Below are 22555 nucleotides of genomic sequence, written 5' to 3' on the forward strand. Positions count from 1 at the left end.
TACTACGATAGTAACCGAGTAGATATCGCAAATGGCCATATTATCAGGATGATAATTGGCTCTTTTTCCCATTAATGTAGGCTATTAACCCTCTGGGGTCTGAGGTGTTTTTGGGGCCCTTGAGATGTTTTGACATGCCCTGACATTTGTGCTTATTTCAGCTACTTAAAACATACCATTTGCCAACATATAAATTTGCTGTATTCAGCACAAACTCTGCTACAATAATATGTGAGCAAAATGGATGTACATTAGGGGTGGAACGGTACATGTATTTGTATTGAACCGAAACGGTACGGGCGTCACGGTTCGGTGCACAAATTTACACGGAGAATACACGGTATAAAAATAAATAAAACTTGCGTGCAAATTAATTAATGTAATGCGGAACTACTGTTAGAAACGCGGGTTCTTTAGGGACACATAATCTGTACCCCCGGCTTTGCTCTGAACGCGCGTTCACTTCAAACGTTGGCTTTATACGCGCGTCCTATTCGCTTTGGACTAGCGTCGAACTAGACGCGAATTTGACGTTCTATTCGCGTTTGGTGTGACCGCATAATGAAGTTGCAGGCTGCGATGTCAAGATTGCGATGCTGGAGTGTGTGTGTGTGTGTGTGTGTGTGTGTGTGTGTGTGTGTGTGTGTGTGTGTGTGTGTGTGTGTGTGTGTGTGTGTGTGTGTGTGTGTGCGTGTGCGTGTGTGCGTGTGCGCGAGAGAGAGAGGCGCGATCGAACTGTGGAAACATAAAAAACATACTCCGTCATTTTTTTCATACAGATCATTAAACCTGCAAAGTGATTACTTATATTTGTGTACACTCGCAATAAAACACAACATTGTGCTTTTGTCACACTGTAAACTCTTGTGAAACTGTAACCTACAACTGTCACTCAACCAAAATCACACACACACACACACTGTTTTAAAAGCAAAACATATTTATCCAACTCCATTTCAAAACAGTCTGTGGGTCCCATCTTTTGGACATTCATCATATCGCATTGGTTTTCATTTCTTGTCCTCGGAGCAAATATCTTACACATTCTACATTGATTAAAAAAGAAAATCGAATGTGTTTTTAATGGTAGTATTATTTTATACAGAAATCAATTATTTATAATTCAGATGAGAATAATGTTACATTGTTAATTAATAATGTTAATTAAAATTAAGGAAAACAAATATATTGATCTGAAATATAGCAAATTAATTTTAAATTCATTCAGGTACAATTACCAAACATATCGCAAGGTCTTTAAACTAATTATATAAAACTATTGTCAGTGCACTACAAATAAACTGGTTCTATGCCTTTATTAATAAAACTTATTTAAAAAATACAATGCCTTATGCATTTTTGTTTTGCTTTTCCCTCCATTGTACCGAAATCGTACCGAACCGTGATGTCTGAACCGAGGTATGAACCGAACCGTGACTTCTGTGTACCGTTCCACCCCTAATGTACATGTTTGCATTTTATAGAAAAAAAATATTATGCGTGGTTAGTACGTTTTGGGGAAAAAAATGTCACCGCAATAAGGCCATTTAACACATACTGAATAGTTGTCCACAAGACTTTTGAGTTACTATTCTTGTAGGCTAGAATTTTTACTTCAAAATGAAGTGAAAATCATTCTGACCACTCTTTCACAAACATCAATATAATGATTTAAATTTCTTACGTCAGTTTTTGGTCAGCACTGCTGTATGCGTGGGAGTGTGAATGGCCATGAATATTAATGTGATTTACACCTGGGTGGGAAGACAAGACACTCCCCCAATGGCCCATCAAGGTGCTGTGAGGCAGCCTGAACTAAGAATGATTCACTGATGAATAAAAAGTTAAAAAGAACAGCATTTATTCAAAATAGAAATCTTTCCTAAGAACGTAAAGACTTAAAGTCATTACTATCACTTAACACATCCTTTCAAAAAAAAAAAAACATAAAAAGACCAAACTTGTTTTTTTTATATATATAAAAAAGTGGACTGCCTGTTGCTTGCCTGCTTGTTTGCCTTGGCTCTCTTCGGAACTGGTGGATGGACGTGTTCATTGTCACATCTGTTATAAAAAAGAAAAAAGCATGAGCATGCTGATAACACAATCAAATAAACTGTATTATTTTCATTATCAATCACTAATTGCCATGGATATTTTTATTTTTTTGTAATTTCACACAAGAATGGGTAGCCTACATTATGACGATGTAAACACAATTAGGCTAAATTTCATCTGTTAAATATTACGTCTGTGCACTTACTCAGTATGATTCTCGATCGCACTGAGAACTGATCAGTGAACGACACCTGCGTGTCCCTCTGCGAGGTGCTGGCGAAGTAGAGCATGATGCAGACACATTCCTAAAAAAAAAAAACTGTTAGCATACATTATCCAAAGTAAACTGATGGACAATTAATGGGTATGGATGCACAATGTATGTATATATCTCTTGATGGGCCATGGGATGGAGAAATATCTGTTGATGGCCCATATAGACCGCACGCATTTAGTGATAAGACTACATGCAATGAACGGATCGTTCGCGAACGACACATCACTACATTTCAAACATTTACACCTGTATTCAGTTATTTACGCATGATATAGTGTCATAACCAAAACTGAACATTTAATTATATAAAAAATATATTGTATTTAGACCTCTTTTACCGGAGCCTGAAATATATTTCTCGTTATATAACCTAAGCAGTTATTCGCAAACAAAATAGGCTACATTACGCATAAGGCACTATTTTAGCATAAGTAGTGTCATAGGCTAACCAAAACTCAACATTTTTATATAAAAAATATATTGTATTTAGACAGTAGGCTATCACATATTTTACCGGAGGCTGAAATATATTTCACTAAATCAATAGGCTATACCTAAACATGCAGTTCTTTTCTGTAAGATGTCAAAAGCTAGGCAAAATATAGTCTGAAAATTAATTTGAGCTCTATACGATCAGAAAAGAAATTATAAAACACTAAACAACTTACTCCGAACTTGTAGGCGTATCCTCGGCGCGGGATCAATTCGTTCTACATGCAGCCTTTCCTCGTCCGAGTTATAGGCTAAACTTCCTCTGAGGAAAAGTGAATTCTTCCTCGCTGTCCAGAATCATCTGAAGGGCCTCTTTGTCGGAGTACCGTGCCATCCTCAAAACGCAATGAATCTATCAGTGAAGAAACTTCGTGTTTTTATGCCATTGATCGCTGGGCGTGTGCTATGCATAACGTTAGATCACCTATTTACCATGTGAAAAGCGCTAGGGGCGTGGCGGCCTCGGCTCATTAAAAATAATGAAGGGAATACGAAAAAACTGTACCTCTCCTTGGTTTTTAAACGGATTACATAAACTGGAAATATTTATTTATTTAATAAATTACTTCATTTAAAAGAAGAGAATACAAGCTTTAAAAAGACACATCTCTCGTGTCTCTGTGGCAAGTATTGACTTAGTTACAGTTAATTTTTCGGACGCGTTTCAGAATGGACTTCACTGACAGAGAGAACGCAGAACGCGCATCATGTTTATTTTTCTTTATTTGGCGAAAAGCACAACACTTTGTTTTTATTGTGAGGTTCCACAAAAAAAATGCAAACTTAACAGGATCGAATGATGTATAACACTTATATGTAAGATCAAAATCAACAGAGTAATTTGAGTCTCTTTTGCGAGGGTTAAATTACTATTATTATTATAAGGCTAGTGTTATTATTAATATTAGGACTTACAATTCATTTGCCTTCCCTAATTTCATAATGACATCACCACATAACCACACTTGTGACATCACCAACACACGCGTATGAGGATTAAGGACTCCTCAATGAAAATGTTTTTAAAACTGACTATAAAACTACATCCCGCATCAAAATTAAATTTGCAAGGTGATCTATCCACAAATTGTCAGGAGTGCTTGTTATAAAAGAGACGCATCATACAGTTGTAACCGAGTGTCCGTGCAGTGTTCGAATAAGCACTCAGCTAAATGATAGCCGTCTGAACTCTGATCCATTTTAAGTGCAACACGTGCGTACTAGCCCAAAAACCCGTGACACTCCAGTACAAAAGTGTGCATGACCTATGCCTATCTACGGCAAGCCCTGATGGGGAAAACAACCCCACATACACATACACACGTATCATACACAACGAGCGCCAGAATTAATGCATCATAACAGAATCAACAAAGTTGTTGTTTGTCAAGATGAATATGGCATCGTTGTTCGTCAGCGTTTTGTTTTCATAGCACATTAACAAAACATTTAATGACACTAAAAACAATACATTTACAAATTAATAACAATATCACCAAAATTATAATGACTTAATAACAGTCTTTAGCTCTGAACACAGCACAAAGCATTTTTCAAAAATCAAAAGCATTTTTCAAAAATCAAAAGCATTTTTCAAAAATCAAAAGCATTTTTCAAAAATCAAAAGCATTTTTCAAAAATCAAAAGCATTTTTGAGCCTTGTTTATTATTGTTTTATATTTCAAAATGTATTTAATTGATACACATACACACACACACCCCAAACACCGCACCAATGCAGATAGTTGGTCCACTGCGGTGGTAAAAAACTGCCACAGTCACAGCCCAAGTGGTCATGTAAACGTGTTAACCCGTTTTCCTTAATCGGAGTAATAAAGCATAATGTTCCTTAAAGGTGCTCTATGTAACTTTTCTACTAAAATGAATCCTTTTTTTATTGCCTGTGTGTGAAGGGGTTGTAATCACACATTAAAATGATCCTCTTGTCGAGTTTTGCTATTACCTCTGAGGGCCAGTATTCCTATTTCTATGTGAAGTCTCCGGGTCGGATTTACCGCGAAATCCAACGGATGTGACGTGCATGCGCGCTCCCGAGCCTCTCTCCTTATATACAGTCTATTGTAGACGGTCAGGGAGTTACGTCCGGTTAAAGGCGCACGTTTTTCGGCTTATATCTCAGTCAATCTTTGATCAATATTCCCAAGACTCTAATCGTTCGTAGTGCTGGACGGGGCCTTTCGAACGAGCCCACCCCCGAGCTCCAACTCACCCCGCTCCCCGAGTTATAGCCGTTCGAAATCGGGGGTCCCAGCGAACGGCGATCCGGTAGGGGGCATCCCCGAGGCCCGCCACTCTAGCGTTCGGGCAAGGGTTCCCCTGGGACCTCCTCCCCCGAATTTGAGCTCTCTGGGTCTTTGCGTTCCAGAGATACGAGCGATTTTCTTCTGAGATCGTGACGTCACCGGCGTCCGCAATTTTGCAGCGCGCCCGATGGTTTTCTGCTAATATCTCCGCGAAAACACCACCAAAAACTATGGACCTTATATGGTTCTTTTCAGCTCGACTAGATGGTCCCAACGAGCTCGGTGCTCGCCGAATCCGTCTAGTATTCGCCGTGATATTTGCGTAATAGACGCTATTGTCTATGAGTTCGAGCACGAGCGCTCTTGTAAAATGTGGTTGCAATCTGAAACATCACCACTAGAGGGCGCTAAAAGTTACATAGAGTACCTTTAAAGGACAAGTTCGGTATTTTACACTTAAAGCCCTGTTTCAAGATCGTTTCTGATGAAATTTAACGGTTAAGATTAAAATTTGGACACATGTTGCTGGCCCGAGAATTTTCGGTTTCTGTGGCTTTAAGCATAAACCGATCGACTAGATTTTTGCCCCTTACCTTGATTTCTCCCGGCATGTAAACACTGCATTCTTTGGGCTTATTGAAGTGCGCACATGTGATAGGTTAAACAAAGGAATGTAAGGATGCCTTCCTGTCATATAGCCTGTTAACCTGTTAAGCTTCAACCCCACTTTTGAAAAATCCCAAGAAATGGCATACCCGAACTAAAACACATACAGTTCATGAACCCTTTGTACTAAAAGCAGAAGTATTGATATCATTTGAAAGCTGACACCTGGTAGTTTATTGTAAATGTAGAATTCATTATTGTCATAGTGAAAAAATAGTTATAAATAGCTTCAAAGTTTTGTAAAGTTATTAGAAATTTATTTTTTATTAAATATCTTCATAAAAATAATATTGAAGTTGGCATTGTATCAATCTATGAAAGCACTGCAGCTAAAGCCACATGTCTGACCATGTTATATTTAAAATCTGAAGATGACAAGTCTAAAACTCTGTATTTAGTTAAATGTTTTTCAAGATCATGTCATATGACTTTATTTTGATTAGACTCTAAAATGCAAACTGATGTTTATTGTCATCTTCTAATATCTATTCAGTCTATTGTCTCTATTGTTTTGTGGTCCAAACGAGCCTCATTCAGTGTCAGTCTCCCCTGCACACATTCACACCTCTCCGGCCTGGTTATGGCTCTAAATATGCTTTTCTTTTGTCTGCATTATAATTACTAACGACTGGCTATTCACACTGTTTCAATCCCTTTTTTCTTTTATCAAGTTCTCACTTCACATTTGAAACTGTATCAAATGCCCTTTTTGAAAAAAGAAACATTTCAGTAAGCATTCCTATTTAGAAAAATTCATAAAAATAACAGCTAAGTGGTGGCAGGTGCACCTAGAACTAGCTAGCATGTTAGCTTAGCACACCATCAATACTAGGGATGCACGATATAGGATTTTGGCCGATATTCGATATGCCGATATTTTCAAACTAATTTTGCCCGATGCCGATACCGATATATTTGTATTTTTTTTAAGTGCAAAAAAAGCTTATTAAAGCTTCTATTAATGTTCTCAGTCAAGAGCAGTGAGTGATTTCCTCTGTGTTTTGTTGTTTTATTAACATTAACGGGATAGTTCTCCCAAAAATTTAAATTGTCATCATTTACTCTCTCAAGTTTCTTTCTTCTGTTGAAATTATAAAAGTTATTTGGAAGAATGTGGCTAACCAAACAGTTGCTGTACTCCAGTGACTTCCATCGTATATTTAAGCACAAGAAAGAAATGAATCCAGGTTTGAAACAACATTAGATAGACAGAATTTTTATTTCTGGGTGCAGTATCTCTTTAAAGACAAGCGGCAGAATATTATGACTGTCTCTTTAAGAACTGCACGCGAGTAACGCGACGCGTCTAATATACACGCATTTGACAAGCAGATTTTCTCTGTTTGCTTTCACTTTAGACATAACCAACTTTGTTTATGTAAACCTTGTGTGTATTTGACAGTATCAGCGCAATAAGAATCGAAAGATTAGTCCAGTGTGCAGGCGCTGTGACAGGCTTTCAGTTCCTGTGAGCGTCGGGTGTATGCGCTCAGAAAAGCGGATGTTAGAACAGCGCATCAGCACGTGAATGACATGTTTACCTAGCAAGACTTTGACGCACATGCAAACAATGAACTTTTGTGAATTGCGGTTTCCCGTAAGTGTAACTCTACCTCTGCGTTTACATGTGATGTGATGTGAATGTACGTCGCGTTGTACAGTATGTTGAGATGAAGGCGCCAGAATTGAACTGATAGAATGCACGATGAGAAACCGTGAGACGCACACCCCTAGTTGGAAGTTTAAGTTGCTGGCGCTCATGCTTCGTTCACGGTCGTCACGTGCGCATAGGAAACACGCCACCCTATCGGCAAGACTCATCGGCAGAAATATTCATATCTGCCGATGATGGTCATTTTAAGCTTTTATCGGCCGATACCGATGTTGTCCCGATATCATCGTGCATCCCTAATCAATACACGACAATTTATGAGATTAAAACCATGTTTGTGCTCAAAACTTACTTTATAACGCAAGTCGAGTGTTTTAAATAACCTTCTGTGATCTGATTTGGCTTCAGATGAAAAAATAAGACAGAAAATATATTATTTTATAGTATTCTGCACAATGATAAAGTCTATATCGATTAGCATTACATTATAAATATAATCTATTATTATGAAAATACCTGACATGGCTCGAAGAACACAGGTAAATCAAAAATCATTGCAATCATGTTTATTGTCTTCAAAACATCTTTATCTGCATGTTACAGCGATCTCTGTTAGCTTTGTTTATGCCAGGGACTTCCTGGAATGTCACATGGTTATGGCTCTTCTTCATGTGTTCCATATATGGACTTTACTGTGCACACAGCGCCCTCAGGCTGCCAGTATGGATTGAAAACACAGTACATCAGAGTATCCAGCGCTCATAATGATTACATCGACGCATTTGGGTATAAATTCAATAAACATTATTCCTGTCTATAGAAATATGATGTAAACCTATGAGAATCTATCAATATTTCTCCACATCTGCACATTGTTGAGCTAAAAGCCCTCAGGGACGTTGTTTTGTCAAGCGCTGTCATGACGACAGCACAGGAGTTTTTTTCTGAATGGGAGCGGCTGACGCTCATAATTCATATTAAAGGTATCGACTCTTTTTTTAATTACATAACTCCTGGCACAAATTAAGACATAACTGTCATTACAAGTTTCTCAGAATACAATAGTGGTCAAATACTGAAACTTGAGTCTTATATCTTTTTAATGATGTATAGTTTGTCAAGGTAATAACATTAAATATGATAGTAACTTTGAACTATTTAAAAAAAAAAAACGCTTCAGTGCGCCGGCGCTCTGGCAACGGTTAAGAGGTGCCCTAGAATGTGTTGAAATAATATTTTTATTTTGCCTCTGATATCTACATAGAGGGTATGTGGCTTATTTAAGGGCATTTAAAATGTCCAGATATGGTTTTACAGGTCCATTTTCAACTCTAGAAATTGGCCCTAGAATGAAATGGTCTGTTTTTACCTTATTTGGAAGGGTCATAAATAGTAATTAGGAGTTCTGCTCTGATTGGCTGTTTCACTTCACACACTCTGAAATACAAGCGTGCAAAATAATCATACGTCAGTTTTCAAAAATTAAAACATTTTAACAAATGGACTAACGTTAGATGCCTTGTCAAATAAATATAGCTTCAATTTATGTGGTGGAGAATGTGACGTTAGCTAGAAGGATCGAGTGAGCTAACATTATCTGTGAGCAACTAAACTAACGTAGTTAGCCCCTGATGTGTTGTTGATGTACGTGTTGTTCCCCATGTAAAGCGCTTTGAGTACCCATAAAAGCGCTATATAAATGTAATGAATTATTGATGAAAAAGACGAAAGTAAAATTATTTGACAAAAGGGAATTTACATATGTATCTACAGTATTATTTTGTAGATTTATATGATAACACAGACAAGAAATATTAACCTCAGCGTAAATACTTTGTCATACTATTTAGTTTTGTATGCTCGTTACTTGGAGTTTGCTATTTGTTACTGTACTAGGATCTTGCGCTGGATCTAGATAACATAGTGTAAATTATCATTAATAAAATCACCACTTACCGCTTGCGGGAATATAGTTGGAATGGCCCCCTTCACTATGAGACTCTGAGAGAAGCCTGCTTGATATTGTCACATGTTAGAAAATAAGTCCGTGGTGAAATGGGCAGAGCAAACTAACAACTTCGAATTAAACTGTTGCACTATCCGATTATAGATAAACATCAACCACGCCTGTTGACATTTCTTTTCTGTGGGAAGGGTATGAAAAGTCCTCACATCCCCTGCACAGCCTGGAACATAACATTTGTTTCCATGATCTGCCATTTTCCCTATGATCCTCGCTTGTTTCTTCACCTGCAGAACTTCCGATGATTCGGCTGCGCAATTCCGCATGGCATTGAACATGGGCTGGCATATGCAAATTTTTGGAGGCGTACATATTAATGATCCCGACTGTTGCGTCACAGTCGGTGTTATGTGGAGATTCGCCTTTTTTTCAGGGGTGTTTTTCAAAAATGAGATTTAAATGAGAAGGAGAAAACAATGGTGTTTGAGACTCACTGTATGTCATTTCCATGTACTGAACTCTTTGTTATTTAACTATGCCAAGATAAATACAATTTCAAATTCTAGGGCACCTTTAAGCTCATCCAGACTGAGTGAGCTTTTCGCGGTGGCGGAGGAGATATATGGCAAACTCCGACTTTTTCTTGACGCAAGATATTATTCTCATCTAGTACAGAAGTAGAATAAAAATGCTGTATTTTTTAATGAGTTGTTTAACATCACAACAGACATAATAAATGGAATACTTTGAGTCAGATACACAAATGATTAGGCTATGTTTTTACCTCACTATACGAGAAATAACCTGATTTATTAATAAACACTCCACCTTTGCTATCAAAATAGAAAAAGATTACCATATTTAAAACGAAGTAATTAAATAAGCAAATTATTGAGTAAAGAAATAAGATAATAAATAAGCAAGTTAATGATCAAATAAGTAACCACCCCCCGCACGATAATGGTGTGTATCACCAATCTCACAGGCTGACGATAGGACAATATGATTACGGAGCATATCGCCCAACACTAGTTCAAGTATTCCCTACATCCCCACTAAGATGGCAATATCTGAAATCCTTGTCCTAGTGGGGCAATTTTTTGGGCCCTATGAGGAAAACGGCGTATAAATCATATGAAGTGATGTTTTTTTATTTATTTAAAAATGCAGAAAGTTTTCTGTGGTGGGTAGGTTTAGGGTTAGGGGATAGATTATACAGTTTGTTCAGTATAAAAATCATTGTCTATGGTATGTCTCCATAAAACATGAAAACCCAACGTGTGTGTGTGTGTGTGTGTGTGTGTGTGTGTGTGTGTGTGTGTGTGTGTGTGTGTGTGTGTGTGTGTGTGTGTGTGTGTGTGTGTGTGTGTGTGTCTCAGTCAGGCAGGCAGTCAGTATCAGTGCTGTCGCTCTCTCTGGGTAGATATGTCTGCCCTGCAGCAACACTGCCCTTACACTACCCATCTATATCCCCATCCAGTCCCCCTCTCTGAGGGCATTCTGTCAGTTAGCTGTGGCCTCCCCTCTAATTCTCTGTCTTGCATCTGCATCCTCAGCCAAAATAATTCCCTTTCCCCCTTTTGCTCTTCTCCTCCAGTCCTCCTCTTTTCACTCTTCATTTTGCATTGCCAGAGGTACCCATATGCTAAACAGAGGTCTGTGATCTGAAGAACTATCAAGCTGGGCTGCATTTTTATTTATTTATTTGTGCAATTTTCCTGTTTTTCTTTTTAAGTTCATTAGTTCTATTTCACTCTTTCTTGTTCCCCCGTTTCCCTTAGATATTCTTAAGTTAGAAGAGTTTCACACAGCTGCTTAGCACACTTACACCTGGTGCACAGTGAGAATGCAGACATACTTTAAAGGGTTAGTTAACACAAAAATGAAAATTCTGTCAGTAATTACTCACCCTTCCAACCCCGTAAGACTTTCGTTCATCTTCGGAACACAAATTAAGATATTTTTGATTAAATCTGAGAGCTGTCTCTCTCCTCCATAGGCTTCTATTGTAATTGAAACTTGCCGGCCAGGAAAGTTAGTTAAAAGATAAAATAGTCCAAGTGATTACAGTGGCTCAACCTTAAGTTTATCAAGCGACGAGAATACTTTTTGTGCGCAAAAAAAACAAAAATAACGACTTTATTCAACTATTCATTTTCTTCTGTGTGGGCCTGTGTAACAGCGCAGCGCTTCTGGGTTGTACGTTAGAACGTAGGCTCACTATTGGCTGACGCTGGTCGTGTGTGATGCGTGTTATGCTGGCCAATAGTGAGCCTACGTACTGATGTACAACACAGAAGCCCTGCGCTGTTACACTACGTAAACTCACTCAGAGGCCCACACAGAAGAAAATGAATTTTCATTTTTGGGTGAACTAACACCTCAGTCAGGTGCAACAAAATGGACAGCAAATTGAAAAAGGCCTATACATAGTTCAGCATGCTCTACATAGTGTGAAGTTAAAGACACTAACATGCTCACTGTTATTGGACTTGGAAATGGAAACGAAAAAACTAAATGAAAACATGCATTTAAAAATACAACTCCAAAATTAACTAAAATAAAATGAATGTCCAGACATTCTCTTTTTTTTATTATTATTATTTTTTTTGGATACATGGTGTATTATAAAACCTAAAAAGCTTTACAACTCACCTGCATTAAACATGAAAAAAACACTAGATAATACTAGACTGTGTGCAGACAATTAATACTGTTAAATGTTTAAATAATACCAGTTATCACAATAGATTGTACACAAAAGGGCTGCACAATAAAACTACAGTGCTTAGCATAAGTGAACACACCCATGCTAAAGTTGACTAAAAAGAGGAATAAAAAATCATCTTTTGGAAATTGATCTTAATGCCTTAATTAAAAAATGAGGAAAAATACAACCTTTAAGGACACCAATTTTCTTTGTGAATGAATAATGTATCGTAAATAAATAAATGTTCTTCCTTAAAATACAGGGGGCATAAGTCAGGACACCCCTATGTTAAATTCCAATAGAGGCAGGCAGATTTTTATTTTTAAAGCCCATTTATTTCATGGATCCACGATACTATGCATCCTGATAAAGTTCCCTTGGCCTTTGGAATTAAAATTGCCCCATCACATCATCACATACCCTTCACCATACCTAGAGATTGGCATGGTTTTATTTCAGTTAGCCTAATAGCTGGTTTGATTTGCATTGAGAGGTGATCTTATGGCAAGTACCCCATGCCAATCTCTAGGTATGGTGAAGGGTATGTGATGATGTGGGGTATTTTAATTCCAAAGGCCAAGGGACCTTTATCAGAATGCATTTCGTAAAATACGAAAATTAAAATGACGGGTAATAATAGATTATGATGGAAATTTTACGACATTCGCAACACTGCATGATATAGAATTATGCAGTTGAATGATGTTTGATTATAAGTTTTGCATTGGTTTGGAATGATTTGATGCATTTTATGTTTTTTTGGATTTCAATCCTGTGGTTCAAGAGTTCAGGTCAAACCGAGGTCTTTGAGAATACGGTCTGTCTTAGGGGTCGAACAACCTCTGGCGTTATCTTTGTGGTTTTCCTTGTGCAAGTCACGATGTCTCGTCCTTTTGACCATTAGTCTTGGGTTAACTGCCTACCATTGACAACGTTCTTCATTTTAGCTTGGATCATCTCTTACAAGCGTGCATGGCCATACAGTACTTAGCTGGGGGTTTCGTTAAAGTCTTAAATGACAGATCTTCTGATTTAGGGTGTGGAGTTGTAATTTGTCTCTTTCTCACAGTCTGAAAGAGTCATTGCTGTCTGATTCACTGTCAGATCCTATAGCTGTTAAAATATATTGTTGCAATTAGCTATCACAACCTAAAAATTAGGGTCAAAATAACTTTCCCGGATTTAACTTAAGATAACTCAAATATCCAAGTTGTTAATTCAACTTCACATTTTAAGTTGACTAAACTTAAAATTTAAAGGCAGCACGAACAATTTGTTGAAATATTTACTCTATAGACTCCCAGCATCTGAGCCACTGAGAACACAGTGGATGAATTTTATTTATGAAGGAAATGTGCCAAAGAAATTAGGTAAAGTTTTATATGCTTGATCAAATTATTTTACGCATGACTGCTTCGCAAACAAGGGTCAGTTCAACGCTGGATTTGCACAAAAGTTGATTCTGAAAGATGGGTCGATACCCACTGTTTGTGCTCAAACTTCATAAACTTAAGTATCGCACTTCATAGTTTGTGAATGTTTCCAAAATCTAATTTCTGAATGTGCTTGTTAGCATGTTGTACGGCTAATGTGGTTAAAGTTACCATTGTCTCTGACTATATTCACTATGAGCTATGTCATTAGTTTTATCCCGAAAACACTCACCGTCTGCATAATTCATAAACGCACATTTATTATGCACAATACAGTAAGGTGACTGATTTTTAAACAGTGTGTTTTCTGTAAAGATAAGAGACTTATCGACTACTAAGAGTGGTAATTAAACAACGATACCTGTTCTATCTCCGTGCAGCATATATTCTCTGGTTCTGTAGGCATCCAACTACAGTTCTACAGATGAACATGACGGAACATGCTAATTGACAAGTTGAAAAAAGTTAACTCCACAACAACTACATAAATTCATCAACTAAATCATCACACTTCCAGAAGTCAAAGCAGGATCAAGCATTGGCATTCTATGTAGCAGGGACAATCAAACGTTTGATTAAACAATAAAAACAACAAATTGATTAACATTGATTTAACCCTCTGGGGTCTGATGTGTTTTCTGGGCCCTGGATGTGTTCTGACATTTGTACTTATTTCTGTTACTTGTGACATTTTCATGGCTAAAGTCTTATTACACTGTATTCAGCACAAACTCTGCTACAATAATATGTCAGCAGCGTGTATGTAAAAGTTTGTAGTTTTGAGATAATGACGTTTATGCGTGGTTTGTGAAAAAAACAAATAAATAAATTGTCACTGAAATAAGGTCATGAAACCCATACTGATTATTTCTTCACAAAACTTTTGAAAATTGTATCACGTAGCCTAGAATATTTGCTTCAAAACTATGTGAAAATCATCCTGCATACTCATTCAGATAAAACAATATATTGATTTAAAATTTGTAAGACATGTTTTGTGTAAGAAAGCTCTATGCGAGGAGGGCATGAATCATCATGAATATGCGTGTGTTTTTACACCTGAGAAAGACCCTCCCTTAATGGACCTATCAGGTGCTATCAGGCCCTATCATTATGAGGAACCTTGCACAAAGAATGAGGAGAGATTTAAAAAAAGAATGGCTTTTTGATTGTTTGGATTTATTTACAACACAAAATAATCCAAAGATACACAACAAAGGACAAAAAAAAAAAAAACACATTATTGAACACACTGATCTAAAGACAGAGACTTGAACAGTCGCACACCTTTGTGCCATTCCTGAAACATAGTACATACCTGTCATTTCAAAGGTGTTTGATTTTTCATTTTACCATGTTCATGTACAGAGACTCATGTGCATGTTGAAGTCAGCAGGACTCATCAGTCGCATCTGGTCCCTGTAAAAAAAAAAACTATGAAACATTATTGTTACCATATTATACATATCTACGTCTGAGCAGATCTCCAAAAACACAGTATTTAACAGTAAACACGGGTCTAAACAAGATAATAATATTCACCATATTAGAGTAAACACTCATACTAGCCTACTTTTATATCATACTGTGTTTTATTATCGAACATAAAAACATCCTTGTGTCGTACATGTATAGAAATTTAGCATTAGGCTTCATGTTTTTACTCCAATCTCATTTCATAACGTACATTTTAGTCTGGCACCAGTTTTACTAGTTGCTACAATGTAAAGTTTCTATAACAATAACATGCTTACTATTATGAGTGGACATGTCTTACCTTAAAAATCGTACTCATCTTCAAATCGCGTTCTTCTAATTCTTCTGAGGTAAATCCAAGGTAAACAGCACAAACACAACATGTCTTCCAAACTCGATGAAAAGCAGACGAATACTGAAGTCTTTGGTTCTTAGTTTTTGAGGTGATGGGGCGTTTTCAGGTCTACGTTCCTTCACGTGGACTATTTGCATGTCAATTGCTTGTGCGCGTTGGTGTGGTCACATTAGATTTAATGGCCAAGGGCTGAAGAAACTGTACATGTCGTTGCTTTCATATGGATTACTTAAACAGAGAATATTTGTTTTTGATATAATTTACATCATTTAAAAATAGAGACTTCAAACTTTGTAAAGACATATGTCTCAAGTCTGTGTGTCAAACATTCACAGAGAAACAGTTCATTTTCTGTCGCGTTTCAGAATAGACTTCACATTGAGAGAGACGGCAGAATGCACATCGTTTATTTTACGAAAAACAAAACATTTTGTTTTTATTATGAGTGTACACAAATAAAAGAAGACATTTAACAGTTTTGAATGATGAATAACACTTATATGTAAGATCAAAATCAACAGAGTATTTTGATTCTCTTTTGCACTGATAAGAAAAAAGTGAGCTGGTACCCAGGGGGTTAACAATAAGAAAATAGCTGGCCATATTGAGTAATATTAAAAATGAATATTAATTATGCTATTATAACTTACTGTTTATAAAACTGTTGTATGATAGCAGTATCATTGAGAACAGTATGCTGTTGTTCTGAATATCAGCATGGCCATGATGTCCTGTGCCCCTTGTTTCTATATCTGTGCTGATATTCAATATAGCAGCACTCTTTCTCATGTGATATTGCTTAATTTAATTTGTAAGAACATGTGATGATGTTACAGGTTGCCGGCTGGAGTTTTAATCATGGGTCTGCAGAAGCTGGGGGGCGAGACTATACGTGACAAGAGGCGACGAGAAAGACAAGAGTTATATGAGCTGAGAGTCACTGAATGGTTAGTTGAACCAAGAAAAGGGAATCTTTTTAAATGCACAGATTTTATGAAGAGACGCATATCCTTTTGAAAATATAATTGAGCTGATATTTCCATTGCAGGAATGCTCGTCTAAAGCTTACAGAGGATCTAATTGGAGAAATGAGGAGTGAGAAACACCAGGACACTGATAATGACCTTCAAAGAATAGAGGAGCTGCTTAGTCAACCAAGGAATGAGAAAGGGGAAAACGCAGTAACATCAGAGACTTGAGAGTGCTAATAGAAAAAAAACTCAATGTTTTTTTTTTCGTCCTCAGGATGTTTAATCCTGAATCAACAGCATGCAAATAAAATAATTTGCTGAACATTGTCTAGGATGTTGTATGTGTTCATGGTACCTGCTCCCATTATTATTTTATCAATGTGATGCTTATCTTTAAATGTAAATGTTACATTTACCATGTGAGCTTCTAAAGTATAGATAAGATAAAAGACAATGGAATGGCTGAATAGGTGACAGGAGATTGAAGATGTAAATGAAATGGCCTTTTTTGGTGTGAATTGTTTTGCTTTGTTTAATGAAATAAGAAATGGTTTCACTGTCTAAAACGGATAGATCTGAAATTGTAGGATGGACTTTTGGGTTGAAATTGGAAGCGATGGCGAGTTTGGAACACCTGAGAAAACCGAAGAAGGCTATAGATGAACATTGCATCAAGTGTGCAGGCAGTATTTGTTGAGTGATGGCCTAAGCGAAGGGTGGAGATACCTAACTAAGTATATCGAGAGTTATGATTTTTCTGGGCGGGTAGGTGTTTTTTTTTTTTTTTTAATACCTTTAAATGTCTGCACATTGTTTATCTCGGGGAGGCTGTGCCATACATTTTTATGAAAGAATTGTATTCCACCTAAGTAGCCTCTAATGGAACCTTTTTGGAGATTTTTTATAAATAAGAAATGAATAAGGTGACGGAAAGCAGGGAAAAATCGAGAAACAGCCAATTGTACGTGATATGGAATGTCTTAAGCTCTCCATGCTGTCAGGTATGATTGGAGGGTTCTAGAGGAAAAATGGCTTGAAGGGTGAAGTCGAGCGATGCGTCGAGAAGAGGTTCAGACTGATCTCATGAAATGGCGTATGTATGACACGCCAATTCGTATTTCCATTTTTGGCGTGCTATCAACACGCATAATCGCTTTTCAGCGTGTTTATCAACGCCGTTGACTTAACGTTACATTACTGTATATATAAATATATGACCTACCCCAACCCCGTCCCTAAACCTACCCGTCACTGGGGTTAATACCATTTATGAGTCTTCCCCTACCATCCTAGGAAAAAAAATATCGCTCCCCAGATGTAGATCTACATTTTGCTTCGTTTCGCTCGGACATTTAACGGCGTGTACATACACGCGGAATCACTCGGACATTTAACGGCATAGACATACACGCAAAAGATGGCGGTTCGTTTCGGCGTGGACATACACGCGGATAGCTCAAAATGCGTATAGATAACATGCCACTTGACTTGAAAGTGGCGTGTATGTTTACGCAAAGTCATGATGTCATGTTGAGAGGTTGTAGAATGTGATTTATGAAAAGATCAGCTTTCAATAGTGAGGTACTGGGGTTGGGCCAGCAGCCTAAATTTCTGAAAAGAATGCGAGAGAGGGTGTCACCATTTTGTTTTTTTTAACCCCGGGGACATGTTTGGCTGTTATAACAAATTAATCGCAAGCTGAAATCCAAATGAGTTGTCTTAGAAGCGGCACCATTGCAGAGGAGTGAGAACGGCCTTTATTAATGCAATGCATGGTTGCTTCATTGTCACAATGAACTAGAATACTGTTGGCAGTCTATTTTTCCCCCACAGGAAAGCTGCTACGACGAGAGGGTAAAGCTCAAACAGCACTGAGGAGGCTGGTTACTTTGGCATGTCCAAAAGCTGGGGTGGCCAAGGAGATGCAAAGAAGTACCCTTGATATAGGCTGTTGTATGGGTTAAGGAGATTTTGTTTTCTAAAGGCCCGATATACTCACAGAAAAGTTCTTTTTCGTTCTTCGTTTAGGGGTAAAACAAAGTTCAAAATACATGACCACCGATACTGTTATCGAACATCTGACGCTGCCCACACTGCTGAGAGTTTAGATGAATATATAAATATTTGCTGCATGCTTTTCATCTCAATAACAAAATAAACACAAGAGTTGACACAACAAAATTGAGAAAACAGGAAGCATTTTAATAAAGCATAAGAAAAGCAGCTGATCATAGCAATGTGGATGTTTGGATGAGCTCCACGGCACTCCAGTAAAGGCACATAACATTTATTTATATATCACTTTACAATATATAGCTTAAAATCAAGCCGCTTTTCCGTATTCAACATGAAAAACAGTGTCACTGTCTCGTTTCATCAGAAGTACAACTTAATTTTCTACTATAAAGCAGCTCTCCAGTGTGCTCATGTTTTTACTCACGGACGTCTGACCTGAACCGACTGAACAGGCCAAATGAACCAGAAAAGATTTTCACGTGAAAGAGGGCGGGGTAAACCGGCATAGACCAATGGTAGTACAAAGGTGTTTAGCAGTCGGAACAAACTTTTCCGGAAAGTTTACTTTGGCAAGCTTTTTCGAACTCCCAAAATGAACTCTGAACGTTCTGAACTCTGAATGAAAACTTCGTTTTGGCCTGATTTTGTTAGAAATTACACATCAGTTCGTTCTTCGATTTCGCTTGAAGTATATCTGGGCCTTAAAGCGTGGACCGGGGATGCAAGCGAGAGAAGGTGTGATATATAGGGGCGGCCTTGTGGAATTAATCTTATCACAAAATTAACGTGGCCGAGCAAAGATAGCTTGGAACAATTTGGGCTGTCTAGGAGGGTAGACACGACCAGAATTATTCTGGTGTTCATTCTTAACCTGTTTTCATCTCCCAAATCTTGATCTGACTTGTCTGATGCTTTTAAACTCAAAAGTTTGGTCCAGAGTGCAAACATTTTTCCTCCTCTCACCATAAATTACTCGTTATCTGAGTCACATGGTGTATTACCTTTCCCGCACTAGTAGAGTACAATTTGGACAGGTTTTTTTTTTTTTATAAGAAGAATGTGATACAAGTCATCATCTGAGTTAAGAGCAGACAATTATACTGACAGGAAACAGGAAACACTTTGTCAGCCATTCAATAGTTATATTGAATATATAAAGAAGTGGTTTGAGAAGTGGTCATGAACAAAGGCGGAGTTTAGCTGAGTCAGGAGACAGTCAATACCGTTGCTCATTTCCCATGTTATTATATCGGGCAACCAACCAACCTTGACATTTAAGACATTTTAAAAAAAAAATAGCTCAAAACTCACTTTCAGACATCAGCGAGTGTTTGAAATAACTTCCTTGCGAAATAAATATATTTATATGCGATTCTAAAGTCTACTTGCTAACCATTCCAATAATAAATACACATATGTTTATGGAAAATACTAGAGACTGCTCGAAGAACGTAGACAAATCATATATTATTATATAGTGCATTTATTTGGTTTCATGTTTTATCTGTATCTTTTCTATGCCTTTGTTGATAACGGACTAATGCATCTGCATATATGTCATAAAAACCATGTACTCCAGTTAACTTGTACAACTCATAACTCTGTTTTCAAACAGTGGGTAGGGATGGCGAAAACTAAAAATTTTCTTGACCGACCACCGAGCCTCATTAGCCGGTTGAAACCGGTTAACCGATTAGTTTAAAATATGCTACGCTATTTGAAAGAACAGCCATTTCGAGCCACGCCTGCAATTTCGCAACTCTGTCGCATCTCTCTGTCGCTCTGCCTCCCGCTCACACACACACTGCTCCGGCGCCGCCCTTCCACTCACGTCACTTTTTTAAAATTCCCTACAGCGCGAAACATGAGTCCCGCAAATGCGGCACCGCGCCGAGGAGCTTGTATGTAATCGGAGGACAAATGGCTCCTTAGTTTCGAAATGGTTTGGGTACAAGGTGATTGCGTTGAAAATAAAGGCGTTAGTCTAGCGTTAGAAGCTCATTTGAAACATTGCCGCGGCTCATTTAATAAAATGACAGCTCCGAAGAGACGCCGCTTTAGTTTGAGGTAGTGCTAATGTCACGGGGTGACTAAAAGCGGAACCTTAGTTGCAGAAATTGGGCCCGGGGAACGTTTCCGGCGTAACACGGGACCGGTTCCGGGAAAACACGGAAGTAGGGGGTGCTTCTCATTTCTTATTTGTGCATCCTCGTTTCCTTTCCTCGCTTCCTTTCCTCGCGTCTCAGCTCCACCCCCTGTAGGACGCGAGGGAAGGCTGCAAGGGAAAAAAACGAGGACGGAGGAATTGAATGAAAGCTTTTTTAATACATTGGAATACTTGATCACTCGAGCGTCACTTCACTGCGTCATCGGCAGTGCTCAAAGGATCTGCCCTTATGTTGTTAAAGTTAGTTTATTTAAGAAATTCATAATAAATAATAATAAAGCAATATACCTTGTTGAAATATGTGAGTTGTGTGGTTTTTGTAAACTACAAAAGTAAAGTATAAATTCAAATGATTGTGACAGATGTGAAGGGGGAGGAGAATTGATACGTGCGTCATGTTTAGTCGATAAAACTCTTCCGCAAAGGGTACACCTGTGTATCCTCGCTCATAGCTCCTCTGGAAGCCTCCTCACTCCTCGATCCTCACCTCCTCGCGGTGCAATTAGAGAATTGAGATGTCCTTCAAGATGGCTGAGCTCGATTGGTTTCCGGGTCATAGGATGGAGGACGGAGGAGCGAGGAGACGAGGAGGGATATTGAGAAGCACCCAGGGAGAAACAGGGAAGGAGAGTTGATGAGCGTGATTGTTGTCAGCTGTGCAGCGGGGAAAGATCCTGAAGGGCGATTGGACCATGAGGAACATAAAAGAGGTTGATACGGAGAGGAAGGACGAGCGGCGGAGCGGGAAGCGAATCGCAGAGACGCAACGGAGGTCGGGTGAAGAGACAGCGAGGAAGTGGCCAGCGGTGGAAAGTACGAGGCTTAAAAGAGATAAGTGATGGTCTCTTTTCACCGAACATAGTATTAGGGTCTGTCATAGTATTATTGGGTGGAAGATTTACTTCGCTTTGTTTCTTGAAGAGGTTGTAACGGGACTGCGTCTGCAGACATTAATTTGGGGGAAAGAAGAGGAGCGCTTCAGATGCGACATTGCAGTGCAGAGTTTGTTTACACCTGTCATAGAGATTCTGTTCGCCGAGGCTGCCGTCAGGGGCCCACATGCTGATTTCGAACGAACAGACCTACGACGAAATCGCATTCCTCATTGTTGTCAACTGAGCCACATCCTCGCTGCTGCATCCAGCCCTGTATCTGAGAAGAGTGAGCATATTGAATCCATACTAACACACTGTTTAATAGTCTATGCTGAAGTCCCGCTGAGCCAGTGAACCAAGCCACATCCTCGCTGTTGCATCCAGCCCTGTATCTGAGAAAGAGTGAGCATATTGCATCCATACTAATCTGCTTGTTTACCAGTCTATGCTGAAGTCCCGCTGAGCTAGTGAACCGAGCCACATCCTCGCTGTTGCATCCAGCCCTGTATCTGAGAAGAAAGAGTGAGCATATTGAACCCATACTAACACACTCTGTTTAACAGTCTATGCTGAAGTCCCGCTGAGCCAGTGAACCGAGCCACATCCTCGCTGTTGCATCCAGCCCTGTATCTGAGAAAGAGTGAGCATATTGCATCCATACTAATCTGCTTGTTTAACAGTCTATGCTGAAGTCCCGCTGAGCCAGTGAACCGAGCCACATCCTCGCTGTTGCATCCAGCCCTGTATCTGAGAAAGAGTGAGCATATCGCATCCATACTAATCTGCTTGTTCACCAGTCTATGCTGAAGTCCCGCTGAGCCAGAGAACTGAGCCACATCCTCGCTGCTGCATCCAGCCCTGTATCTGAGAAGAAAGAGTGAGCATATTGAATCCATACTAACACACTCTGTTTAACACTCTATGCTGAGCCAGTGAACCGAGCCACATCCTCGCTGCTGCATCCAGCCCTGTATCTGAGAAAGAGTGAGCATATTGCATCCATACTAATCTGCTTGTTTACCAGTCTATGCTGAAGTCCCGCTGAGCCAGAGAACTGAGCCACATCCTCGCTGCTGCATCCAGCCCTGTATCGGAGGAAGAGTGAGCATATTGCATCCATCCTAATCCGCTTGCTTACCAGTCTATGCTGAAGTCCCGCTGAGCCAGAGAACTGAGCCACATCCTCGCGGCTGTATCCAGCCCTGTATCTGAGAAAGAGT

General features: G+C 38.7%; 1 protein-coding gene and 1 long non-coding RNA gene across 3 annotated transcripts in view; both read left to right on the top strand.

Annotated features, from left to right (window-relative positions):
- LOC130087802 (protein O-glucosyltransferase 1-like) overlaps window positions 1-16532 on the top strand; it is a 61527-nt gene extending 44995 nt beyond the window's left edge. The window contains exons 15-16 of the mRNA XM_056254279.1: window positions 16143-16253; window positions 16355-16532. Of these exons, the coding sequence (XP_056110254.1) occupies window positions 16143-16253; window positions 16355-16505 (262 nt within the window). The 3' untranslated portion in view covers window positions 16506-16532. The remainder of the gene's footprint in view (window positions 1-16142; window positions 16254-16354) is intronic.
- Window positions 16533-21573: 5041 nt separating this feature from the next.
- On the top strand, window positions 21574-22431 carry LOC130087812 (uncharacterized). Of its 2 annotated transcripts, XR_008807401.1 has the most exons (3): window positions 21574-21621; window positions 21737-21788; window positions 21921-22431. It is a non-coding gene; the product is annotated as an uncharacterized LOC130087812 (long non-coding RNA). The 2 variants fall into 2 exon arrangements; XR_008807400.1 differs by lacking the exon at window positions 21574-21621 and having other exon boundaries at window positions 21682-21788.
- The last annotated feature ends 124 nt before the right edge of the window (window positions 22432-22555 follow it).

The sequence above is a fragment of the Rhinichthys klamathensis genome, unplaced genomic scaffold (genome assembly GCF_029890125.1).
Source record: "Rhinichthys klamathensis goyatoka isolate OS25496 unplaced genomic scaffold, OSU_Roscu_1.1 h1tg000111l_1, whole genome shotgun sequence".
NCBI lineage: Eukaryota > Metazoa > Chordata > Actinopteri > Cypriniformes > Leuciscidae > Rhinichthys > Rhinichthys klamathensis.